Genomic DNA, 12,790 nt, shown 5'->3' with positions numbered 1-12,790 from the left:
TGCCTAAATCTGAGCTTAGATACAGGAAAAACCCATGTGATGGCTTGTACTTTTTATGTCTAGTTTCATTAAACCTTTGCCAGCAGCATGTATTAACTTTGAAGAATAAGCATATGTTGTTTTAAATATTGACTCCTTTGTGATCCATTTAGGTTTTAGCTGGACTGTATAATCCTGGAGATGGTCACATTGATCCTTATTCTCTAACTATGGCCCTGGCTGCTGGGGCTAGGAAATACGGTGCCCTTTTAAAATATCCTGCACCAGTGACTTCTCTGAAACCCAGGTCAGATGGAACATGGGATGTTGAAACACCACAGGGATCTATGAGAGCAAATAGAATTGTGAATGCTGCAGGTAAGCATCATGTCTTTAAAATATTTTTTTTGAAGTGACCAAGAAATTGTATTTAGCTTTCAAGTAATGTTTTGTATCTTGAAGGCTGTTAGGAAACACTGTGATCCTCCAGAGTTAAATACTTTGTTTGTTTCTAAGTTACAAAGCCCTCCCTCCCTTGCTTGCTCTTGGTGTGAGACACCATGCTGCCCTTTGTTAGCCAGACAGAGATATTTGGTTTTCTCTCTCCCCCATTTTCTTCTGCTCCTGGTAATTTGTGTCCTCTCACACTTATCCATTTCTGATTACTTTTGACTCAAATCTAAAAACTTTTAACTTTTTCTTTTCAGAACATTATTATTATTTTTTTAAAGATTTTATTTATTTATTTAATTCCCCCCCCCTCCCCTGCTTGTCTGTTCTTGGTGTCTATTTGCTGCGTCTTGTTTCTTTGTCCGCTTCTGTTGTCGTCAGTGGCACGGGAAGTGTGGGCGGCGCTACTCCTGGGCAGGCTGCTCCCTCCCTTCACGCTGGGCGGCTTTCCTCACGGGTGCACTCCTTGCGCGTGGGGCTCCCCTACGCGGGGGACACCCCTGTGTGGCAGGGCATTCCTTGCGCGCATCAGCACTGCGCATGGGCCAGCTCCACACGGGTCAAGGAGGCCTGGGGTTTGAACCCAGGACCTCCCATGTGGTAGTAGGACGCCCTAACCACTGGGCCAAAGTCCGTTTCCCCAGAACATTATTAAACACATTTCATTTCCTTTTCCTTTCATTCCTCTCTTACAACTTAGACTCAGAGATTACTAAAGCCTAAAGGAATATAAGATAATTTCACAACCCCCTCATTTCCGTTTGAGGACACAGACATCCAGAAGGGTCAGATCACTTGGCTAGTTATGTCAGAGCCTGGACTTGAACGTGTGGGTCTTTTGATGCTTGAGTTATTATGCTTTCTAGCTGGTCTGTTGTCTGTGAGGTCATTTTCAACCATCACACATATAAATAATACATTCTAGTGAAAATGCTTGTGCAGTCTAAACTTGGCCAATAATTTACATTTTCCTGTAATTCGTAGTGGTTCACTTAAGCATGAGGCAATAACTGATTTTCTTGTGGCCTGCTCTTAAATCATTGCTTAAATCATAAAATATAAACCGTTTTTATTATTTATCAGATCAAATGATATGCCATGAGGACATGCCAGAAACATGCATCCCTTGTGATTCTTTCTGATAAATTGTAACTCTGACTAAGGTTATTTTGTTAACAAAAACATTTCAATGGCCCTAGAAAAAGTGATGATGTGTTCAGTATTTAAGATCTAAATTAGTATTTCTGAAACATTCTAGCCCATGGCCTGCCCCCCTTTGAAAAGCATTAAAATCTCATGCCTTCTTTAATTTTTGAAATTCAAATAGTATAAATGGCTTGCCTTAAAAAAATAAAAGCAGTGACCTAAAGCATTGCTGGTTTTAAACTCCACTACCCATTCTGATACCCTTCTCCCCACCTGTGTTCTTGACACTTACAGGTCTAAATTCCATTAGAATATCTAAGGCTATGGAATTGTTTATACTTTCTTTCCAAGCAGTAAAGATTTTCTGTAATCTTGCAACTTTCTTTATGGTTTCATGAAATCAGATCTCATAAAAATATTTAATTCTTTTCATAGTGATAGAAAATACTTGCCAACTGAGAAATAAAGCTACACTATAAAGTAACAAAGGTGTTTATTTGAATTCAGGGAGTGCAGATTCAGGTAGCAATCCAAATAATATCCTGTCTTGGGGCTTCCAGAAAAGGGTTTTTAAAGAAAAAGATTACATCAGCTGTTTGTGACTGGTGGATATTTGGGGTGCTAATGTCAGGTCAGATTATTTACTGAGTTCTTTATCCTGTGGCTTGTTTCTGGTGTCCAGACATCTTAGGGTTTTGATGAACATTTTTGCTTGTGTTTAAGCATACTTTGCAGTTTGTGATATCTGAGATTTGCATAAGAGGAACCTCCAGAAAGACCTCTCCCCTCCATTTTTAAGCTTTTAACCATAATTAACTCAATTTTGTTTTATTTCTTTTCATATAATAAATGGACTCTGACTTATATTCAGCACCCATGGCAGACTTTGCTAATAGATCACAGCACTCATTTCAGATGGGCTTGGACAGATCCTCACCATTTTTCTCAAAATAGTGCTTTAGGCTGCCACTCATTCTCAAATGATATTTTGAGAAATAATATGCAAGACCTTAATTTAACATATTTTTCTTTGTTTTGCTAAAATGGTTGAACTTTTGTTTACACAATTGCCATTGAAATAACTTTTTTAAACTAAAAACTGTGAGGAATAAGAAATCTCTGAAGAAAAAATAGAATTACCGCCAAAAATATCTGACAGAAACCCAGGCAGCTTTCTATACAGCTGTGTATAAATGGGTACATTTGAGGGTGGGATGGGTAGAAAGGAAGGGTCCTGGGAATTCAATCCCTGGCGTTAGTGGAAAGGAGTGGTAGTGCTTCTGTCCTCTCTCTATTCCTGATGCCTTTTCCTTAGCCACATAGACTCCTTTTCCCATCCTCCACACTAGGAAACTTTAAGTAGCTTCTCACTTAAAGTTGTGTGAAGAACTATCCTGTCTCAGTTCTCAGTTCTTTTTTTCATTCAGATCAGATGTCTGGCCCATTTTTTTTTTTTTCTCCTTCTTCTGTTATATTTTACTGGAGAAAATTTGATTATTTATTTAGTAATCCACAGGAGATATGTGTGTGTGTATTTATTTGCAAATTTTGTTTTGCTTTGTTTAAATTTTTTTTTTAACTTAAAGGATAAAAGCTCCCAAAAGGTTAGTTTCAGGAATTGGGAGCAAAGATTTGGATATGCCCCCTTCTGGAATTGACGTGAACAAGATTAATTTTATGAATGAAAGCAGCCCTTTGCAGAAGGCATCTTGCTAACAAGGTTTGAGAATGTGTGGCTGATGGAATATTTCCCGGGGCTACTCAGAATATCTCACAGATTCAGCTGAGGTCCCCAAGACAGCCCTGAGATATAATTAAAGTGTTCAGAATATAGACTCACAACTATAATCAAAATGTAAAAAAATCTAAAGGCCTCTATTATCTACTCATTTATACCATGACTTGCTGAATGTTTCTCTCTTTGCAATCATAACAGAAGGCTGCTGGGACTTCAGGACATCCGTGAAAAGCAAGGCCTGACAGTGAAGTTATGCCAGTTTGCTGGTGTGCTTCCAACAGTGTCCAAGAGAGTGCGGCTCTCTGATGCAGGGACACACTTGTGTGGCCTGAGCAAGTTACCTGTATATGAAATGGAGCTAGTAGTGCCCATCTAAGAATTATTCTGAGTGGTAAATGAGCTAATAATGTAAGGTACCCAAAACAGGGATTACTATACAGCCAGCATTTAAGAAATACTAATTATAATAATGATAAGAATTAGGATTATAATTATTTCCTTGATAGGTCTATGCCTCAGTCTGGGAGGCATTAGCATCAGGTTACCAACGCTTTCTTTTTTTTTTTTAGGAGGTGTGGGGGCCAGGGATTGAACCTGGGACCTTGTCCATGGAAAGCCTGCACCATTAAGCTATACCTGCTCCCCATACCATAGCTTTTTAGCTCCTCTCTCTTGTTCTGTAGCAGAGGTTCTTGACAGGGGTCAGTAGGCTTGAAGTGAAATTAAAAAACAAACAAACAGACATTATTCTTGTGGGGATGTATTGGTGCAGGTGTGATATATTTATTAAATAATACACAATACAGTGTGGACTTAGTAAGGGCTCTGTGGTGTTCACCTGACTGGCAGAGGGGTCTGTGGAACAAAAAGGTTAAGAACCCCTGCTCTATAGTCTTACAGCTCCCATTCTGCTAGTAAATTGACTTCCTCAAGAGCTTTGTTCTTAAGCTAGGATGCGTAAGAATCATCTAGGGAAGTTGTTTTTCAGGCTTCAAGAAGATTCTAATTCGAGGGGTCTGGATGGGGGTTCAGGATGTGTATTGTAGAGAAGCACTCCAGGGGAGTCTGTGGCAGGTAGTCCACAGAACATTCTTTGAGAAACACCACTCTACAAGTGTTCCTAGAGAAAGGAGACTGCAGTAACCCTATTCTTCAGCAAGGAAATCTGAGGAACAGTTTCTGGAAGTTCCTGGGCTTTTGAGGTACAATAGGCTCTAGGAACCAAAGCTTCCAGAATCTGCTTCGTTCTACCTTCCTGCTACCCCTCTCCTTTGTGCAGCTCAGGGGAGTGGGTAAGTGCTGTCTAGTATGATGCAGGCTTTTTCTTTGCGTGGTGATAAATGTTTCTCTTGACCTCATTTCCAATCGAATTCTTAAGCCTGAGATAACTTCATAAAATATACTTAAAATTTTTCCTATTTGGTAAATAGAAATGTAACTGGTTCATGCTAGCATGAAGCCTAGTGTTTAGCCAAAAAGAATTGCTCAATTTTACCTGATGCTCTGTGTCTAAGAATGGAACCATTGTTGTCACTGTGGAAACCATCTAATAGAAGTAAACTTGTCAATGAGCCTTCTCCCCTCATTATGACCCATTTCTATTTATCACTACAGATTTTTTTTTAATGGAAGCCAATGACCATTTATATTGACTCCTCATTTCTTCAGTTGTTTTTCACATGTTAATGGTAGACTTTACTGTGATTCCTCCCCATGTGCCTCTCTTCCTTTTAATGTTAGTGGGTGGATGATCTGACAGGATTTGAATTAATTCTGATAAGATTTAGGTTGATGTGATTGACATATAAAGGAACAGAATGCCTTTAAAAAACACCACTTCCATAGGCTAAAACAGTGTAGAACTTGCTGTGGAGTTTGAAATGATACAGTTATGTGATACTTAGGCATACATTTCCACTTTTTATTTTAGTGATGGAGTGCATTAATAAGCAGGAAATTGAATTGAGACATTCATAAATATGCTTGAATGGAGTAGAATTTATTTTCTTCAATTTATGTTTTTAATTGAAATAAACATACTGAGGATACTGTAATGGTTTGAATTGCAAGGCTAAATGTTTTAGCTTTTTATAGTTTCTAGCTGCTTAGTGTATAGAAGTAGGATATGTGGTTTTCTACATTTTTCCCCAAGGTTCTGACATTGGTAACTTACATCTTTCTGCTGGCAGGGATAAATTAAGTCTCCAAATTATTAAAAGACCACTAAGTAACTCTGATGCCCACACATCAGATATTTGGTTCCATGTGGGCACCCATTTCTGGGGTGATTAAACAAGTGTGAGTAGCTTAGCCTTTGGGCCAAAACAAAACAACAGAATACACTGGGGATGTTTAGGTGTTAAATGGAAATAAACCTTGGTATATAGCATACATAATCTGGGCTTCCAGATTGACTCATAATTGATGATTCTGTGTCTACCTATGAACATCTGAATGACAGACTTTAGAACCCTAAGTCGATTCAGAAAATAAGAGCAGAAAGTAACAGCTAAAAATTTAGGAAGTGCAAGCTCTAAAGAAAGAACTAAAGTAAGAATATTGAATGGTTACTTAAAATTATTATGAAACAAGCAAGTAAATAAAATTCTCATCCCCAAAATTGATGGGTCTAGTGACACCATATCCCTGCCAAATAATAATCATTTTTATCATTTTAGATTCTAAAATACCTATATAAGTGAACTGTCTTGAATTTTTAGAAGTCTTTCTGCAGTAAGAAAACCAATACCATGTGTTGATTCCAGGATCTCCTAGTGTGGCCTTGGGCACACCTCTTGCCCTCTCTGGACTTTAGCTCCCATATCTGTATACCAAAGAGTTGGCCCGGGAGAGAATCAAGGCTCCTTTCAGCCACAAATTATCCAGTTCTGTCTTTAAAAATGACAAAATAGGGAAACGGACTTGGCCCAGTGGTTAGGGCGTCTGTCTACCACATGGGAGGTCCGCGGTTCTAACCCCGGGCCTCCTTGACCCGTGTGGAGCTGGCCCATGCGCAGTGCTGATGCGCGCAAGGAGTGCCGCACCATGCAGGGGTGTCCCCCGCGTAGGGGAGCCCCACGCGCAAGGAGTGCGCCCGTAAGGAGAGCTGCCCAGCGTGAAAGAAAGTGCAGCCTGCCGAGGAATGGCGCTGCCCACACTTCCCGTGCCGCTGACCACAACAGAAGCGGACAAAGAAACAAGGCACAGCAAATAGACACAGAGAACAGACAACCGGGGGAGGGGGGGAATTAAATAAAATAAATAAATCTTTTAAAAAAATGACAAAATAAAATGCATTCCCACCAGTAAGTTAGTCTCCATGAAAATTGTGGATAGACACACATCTGTTTGGGGGCTCTCCACCCACATATGCGTCCTCCCACCCCTTTGCGGTGTCTCCTCTTCCCTCCCTGCCCTGACTCCTGGTGCCTCTCTGCTCTTTGTCAGAAAGGTTCTTAAGAACTTACTCAAGCTAAACCTTTCAAATAACAGGTTAAGACTTAATGTGCTCTCTCTCCCAAGGTGTGTACATTTTCAAATTTTAGTTAATAGAACAAACTTGTGTCTGTAGGTTTTAGAGATCAACAAATTGGGGAGCATAGGGTTTGGGAGATAGAGAGGCTGACATTTATGCTATTGTTATGTACTATTATTATATATTATATCCTCTTATTATATAATGTATTGACCACATCAGCATGGGGGCCACTTCCTTTACCTGACAATCCCTGTCCACAAGGAGAGTCAGTGCATTTCCATCTTTCTTATGAACATTTGTTCACGTTATATATTTGGATTTATTTTTTCCCTTCCAATAAAATTCTTTTCTTCCTTCATATCCACCTCTGCTTATGGACAAAGTATTTTTTTCAGGAATAGAAGTCCCTTAGATTACAGATGTCTTAAAAACTCTGGATAATGTAAAACATCATCTTGTCTTCCCCCACCCAATTTTTCAGTGACAAAAATTTAAAGATTGTTATGACATTCTTTTGACTTTACCATGAGAACTCATGTTTCCCAAATGTTTTGTTTTAATTTCAATTGTTATATCAGTGTCAGATGTGGTATGTGTTTATATGTGTAGTGACATTTTAAAATATTTTTTTATTTAAGGATTTTGGGCTCGTGAAGTAGGTAAAATGGTTGGTCTAGAGCATCCTCTCATTCCGGTTCAACATCAGTACGTTGTTACCTCGACGATACCCGAAGTGAAAGCTCTGAAGCGAGAACTCCCTGTACTCCGTGACCTGGAAGGATCTTATTACCTCCGGCAGGAAAGGGATGGGCTTTTGTTTGGTCCATATGAAAGTCAGGAGAAAATGAAAGTTCAGGATTCCTGGGTCACCAGTGGAGTCCCGCCAGGTGGGTTCAGCAGGTCGGACATGTGCGGTTCATCCTCTGCTTGCCGGGGCCTGGCTCTGAATAAAACGGCAGCCTGGTGGTAGATTGTCAGACACCCGGGCCGGTGGAGGTGAGGCCTGAGCTGAGCGCTTTTCTCACATTCCTCAGACAATCACAGCAGGGAATGAGGCCTCTATGAGGAAAGAGAGCAGACGTAGGAATCGGGAGTCCAGCAGCTGAAAAACATATTCCAGCTGTTTTGAAAGACTCCAGGTTTGCTTTTTTTTCTTTATTAGAAAAGTTGTGGGTTTACAGAACAATCATGCTTGAAATAGAGGATTCCTATATACAACTCTATTGTTAACAATTAGCATTGGTGTGGAGCATTTGGGACAATTGATGAAAGCACATTTTTATAACTGTACTATTAACTATAGTCCGTGGTTTAATTTAGGGTTCACAGTTCGTATAGTGCAGCTCCAAGTTTGTTTGTTGTTGTTTGTACTGTTAATGACAGTCCATCTTTCACTGTGGGGTTCCCTGTGGCTTATGGACTTCTAAAAAAATTATTGAATATAATGCATACATGAACATGCATAAACAATAAGTGTATAGTAAAAGTTGTAAACTTATAAAACAAATATGCATAACATCACACAGGGCTCCCATACATCATCCAACCACCAATACCTGCATTGTTGTGAAACATTTGTTACAAACTATAAAAGAGCATCGTCAAAATATTACTACTAACTGTAGCTCATATTTTACATTTCGTATATTTCCCCCCCAATCCACCTGATTATTAACAGCCTATATTTATTTATTTGTTATAGTTCATGAAAGAATGTTCTCATATTTGTTCTGTTAACCACAATCCATCTTCCACTACTGGATTCCCTGTGTTATACAGTCGCATGCTCTGCACAGTCCATTTAAAGTGTACATTCAGTGGCGTTCCTTTCATCACAGAGTTGTGCTTTCATCACCTCAGTCAATTTTACAACATTTTCATTACTCCAAAATGAAAAATCCCATACCCCTCTTTACCTGCCTATTGTTGTCCCTTAGAAATGATATATCTTCTTTGTCATTGCTTCAAAAATATTACAATATTCTGTTAACTCTCACTCACAATTTATATTAGTTGTAATTTCCCCCTGTATCACCATGTTCTTAACACTTTGTAAAATAAGCACATTCTTACATATATACTATTAACCACAATCTTCATCTACCACCGAAATCACTATGTTATACACACCCTAGATTATTCTCTAGTTTCCTTTCAACTGACTTTTACGTCCACAGACTACTCCTTCCAGCCACAATCATAGCTATAGATCAGCAGTGTTAGTTATAGTCTTTATAATATGTTATCCAGGTTTACGTCTTACCTGTTCACACCAACCTCCTGCCTCCTCCTTTTCCCTCATTCCACCACTGGTTAGTCCCCAGATTTGGCTATAGCTGCCGTCATGCTTTGACAGTTGGAAATATAACAGGATATCTGACCTGCTAAGAATGAAAGTCCAGGAATCATAACAGAGCAGGGTGGGTTGGAGCAAGGTGCAAAATGAGGGTCATCACCATCCCAGGGTCCTCAGGATGGAGGAATAAAATATGGATTAGGGTGGACTTACTGGTATTCTACCATAGAACTATTGTGACTCTAGCAATGGAAGAAATTGTATCACTGATGTGGAGACAGAGGCCATGGTAGTTGCTGAGGGCAGGAAGAAAGAAGAGATGTGATGTGGGGGCATTTTCGGGACTTGGAGTTGTCCTGAATGATATTGCAGGGACAGATACAGAACATTATATATCCTGCCATAGCCCACTGAATGGACTAGGGAGGAGTGTAAACTACAATGTAAAGTATTATCCATGTATAATCCAAGTGTACTCATCAAATGCAATGAATGTGCCACACTGATGAAAGAGGTTGTCGATGTGGGAGGTGTGGGGTGGGGTGGGGAATGGGGTATAAGGGAACCTCTTTTATTTTTTAATGTAACATTTTGTGTGGTATATGTATCTTTAAAAAAAAGGTAATAAAAGATTTTAAGAAAAGGATATGGAAAAGACTTAGGCCTCTATCCTAAAGCAGGAGGAACTACAATTTCCCTTGCAAGTTCTGTAAGGGAGTTATGCAGGTTTTATTTTTGTTTTTCATGAAATGTTTCTCCAGAGCCAGATGAAAGGTTGGGCCATCTAGGAAGGTACTTGGGGTTAATCTGTAAGGGAGCTAAAATATTATTGGGGCACTTAGATGTTATAGGAACTATAAAGAAAAGGAGAAAATTATACTTCTAGAATAATACTTTGACAAGCTGCGCGATGTGGGGATGAACCCCTCCTTCCTGCTCCTCAAGGAAGAGCTACACCCAAGCAACAGCAAAAGATCGTTAAACTGCCTTCCACGGAAGGTGGACCAGCTCGCTGCAGGGCTTTAGTTTTACTGATTGGGCTCTGCCTTTTGGGACTCTCTCTCTCTCTCTCTCTCTCTCTCTCTCTCTCTCTCTCTCTCTCTCTCTCTCTCTCTCTCACACACACACACACACACACACACACACAAATAAGGCTATGCTGCCACCTGGGAGTCCCCAACTCTCCTTCCCCCCATACTGGATGAAACTCTCCTCCAAATAAATGCTGAACAAATATTTAAAGAACACCATTTGGAAGGAGGGCTAGACTCTTGGCTGGCCCTGAGTGCCCGCCTGTCCTGGTAGGGCCCTGGTGGTCTGCATGCCTCCACTGCAAAAGACTCCACATGGAGTCTGTGGGAGGAACAAGGAGCAGTCAGCTGACTGCTGTGTGGGAAAATCACCAGAATATGTGGAGATGTTCTTTGAGAAGCTCATCTGTGGTCTGTCTCCAACCACAGTGCTTTACTGGGTGAGAAGACGACTGTACTCTAAGACCTTGCCTCTTTTCAGAGAATACTAGCCCTTGGGTATACTGTCTGGATGGACATGGGAGTGGCCTGGAGGAGGAGGCCACCATGCCCCTCCTTCCCTCATGAAAAGCCTCATAAAAGGTGTCAAGAGTGGAAACAATCCAAGTGCCCATCAATAAATGAGTAGATAAACAAAATGTGATATACACTTAGAATGGTATATTATTCAGCCATGTAAAGGAATGAAATTTCAAAGCATGCTCCAACATGAATGAACATTGACAACACAAGTGTTGACATTAAAGGACAAATACTGCATGATTCCAAGTATCTAGTTATCAAGTATCTAGAATAGGCACATTCATAGAGACAAAAGTAGAATAGTAGTTACCAGGGGTCAGTGGGGGAGGGGATGAGGAGTTATTGCTTAATGGGTACAGAATTTCTGTTTGGGGTGATTCAACAGTTTTGGTAATGGATGGTGGTGATGATAGCACAATATTGTAAATGTGATTAATGCCATTCAGTTGTACACTGAAAAATGGTTAAAGGGGTAAATTTTAAGTTATCTATTTATATCTCTCCACAGTAAAAAGGGGGAATAGTTTTTTACTATTAATATATGTAAAATTATTTTTACATAATTTATACATAAACATACATAAACAGTAAGTATATAGTAAAAGTTGTGAACTTACAAAGCAAACATGCATAATATCATACAAGGGTCCCTTATATCAACCCTCTACCAACACCTTGTTTGCTGTGAGACATTTGTTACAAATTATGAAAGAATATTGTCAAAATCTCAACTACTATTAAAGTCCTTATATTACATTTGGTGCATTTTCCCCTGAACCCACTATTATTACTTTTTACCCCTGAACCCACTATTATTACTTTTTAAATACATTTTTATGACAGAAGTTGTAAACTTACGAAACAATCATGTGCAGTGAAGAATTCCCAAACAGCATCCCTCTATCAACACACCACACCATGGTGGAACATTTGTTACAGATTATGAGATAATATCATCTGATTATTACCAGGTCCATAGCATATATTTGGAACACTTTTTCCATACCTCCCCCCTTTATCAACACAGTACATTTTGGCATAGATGCAAGAATATTACATTATTATTATTAACCACAGTCCATTGGTCACTCCAGTTTCATTTTCCCCATGGTTCTCCACATTCCCACCACCCTGCAATAGTGATGTACATCTGCTCTAGCTCACAAAGGACAATTTTGCATCTGTACCATCAACCACAGTTCTCATCCACCTCTGGGTTTACTGTGCTTTTCAGTCCCTAGATTATTCTCTAACATTCTGTCAATTGGCATTTACATCCCTAGACTACCTTTTTCAGCCACATCCCCATTTTTAAACCAGCTGTTACTCACTATAATGTGTTACCATTGACTCTGTACATTTCTGCACTTTTACAGTAAAGCTAATTAAAAGTTCTACATACATTAACCATTAGTAGTCAGTCTCAGTCGTCCTCTTATCTCCTTTAAGAATCCACCACCTACCGCCAGGGCTTGAAGATATTTTCCTACATTTTCTTCTAGAAGCTTTGTGGTTCTTGCTGTTATATTTAGGTTTTTTATTCATTTTGAGTTAACTTTTGTATAAGGTGTGAGATAGGGATCCTCTTTCCTTCTTTTGGCTATGGACCTCTGGTTCTCTCAGCACCATTTGTTGAATGGACTGTTCTGCCTGAGCTGGGTGGGTTTGACAGGCTAGTCAAAAATCATTTCACCATTCCTGCAAGGGTCTGTTTCTGAACCATCAAATTCATTTCCATTTGTCTGTATGTCTGTCTTTATGCCAGTACCTTGCTGTTTTTATCACTGTAGCTAGGTAATATGATTTAAAGCATGGAAATGAGAGTTGCTCAACTTTGCTTTGCCTTTTTAAGATGTTTCTGGCTATTTAAGACCCCTTACCCTTCCAAATAAATTTGATAATCATGTTTTCCATTTGTTTAAAAAATGCTGGTGGACTTTTCATTGGAATTGCATTGAGTCTGTATATCAATTTGAGTATAATTGACATCTTTATGATATTTAGTCTTCCAATCCTAGCATAGAGTGTTCTTCCAATTATTTAGCTTTTTCTGATTTCTTTTAACAATGAGTTGTAGTTTCCTGAATACAAGTGCTTTACATTGTTGGTTAAGTTTATTCCTGAATATTTGGGTTGATCTATCATATTTT

The 12,790-nt window shown here is 39.4% G+C and overlaps 1 protein-coding gene across 4 annotated transcripts in view; it reads left to right on the top strand.

Annotated features, from left to right (window-relative positions):
* The window catches only part of DMGDH (dimethylglycine dehydrogenase), a 114,143-nt gene that overhangs the window by 42,920 nt on the left and 58,433 nt on the right, over positions 1-12,790 (top strand). For all 4 annotated transcript variants that reach the window (XM_058275313.1, XM_004449673.5, XM_004449675.5 and 1 more), the window contains exons 5-6: positions 153-357; positions 7,430-7,678. In XM_058275313.1, coding sequence (XP_058131296.1) covers positions 153-357; positions 7,430-7,678 — 454 coding nt within the window. The remainder of the gene's footprint in view (positions 1-152; positions 358-7,429; positions 7,679-12,790) is intronic.

The sequence above is a fragment of the Dasypus novemcinctus genome, chromosome 2, assembly GCF_030445035.2.
Source record: "Dasypus novemcinctus isolate mDasNov1 chromosome 2, mDasNov1.1.hap2, whole genome shotgun sequence".
Classification (NCBI taxonomy): Eukaryota; Metazoa; Chordata; class Mammalia; order Cingulata; family Dasypodidae; genus Dasypus; species Dasypus novemcinctus.
This window is presented reverse-complemented; position numbering and strand designations above follow the sequence as displayed.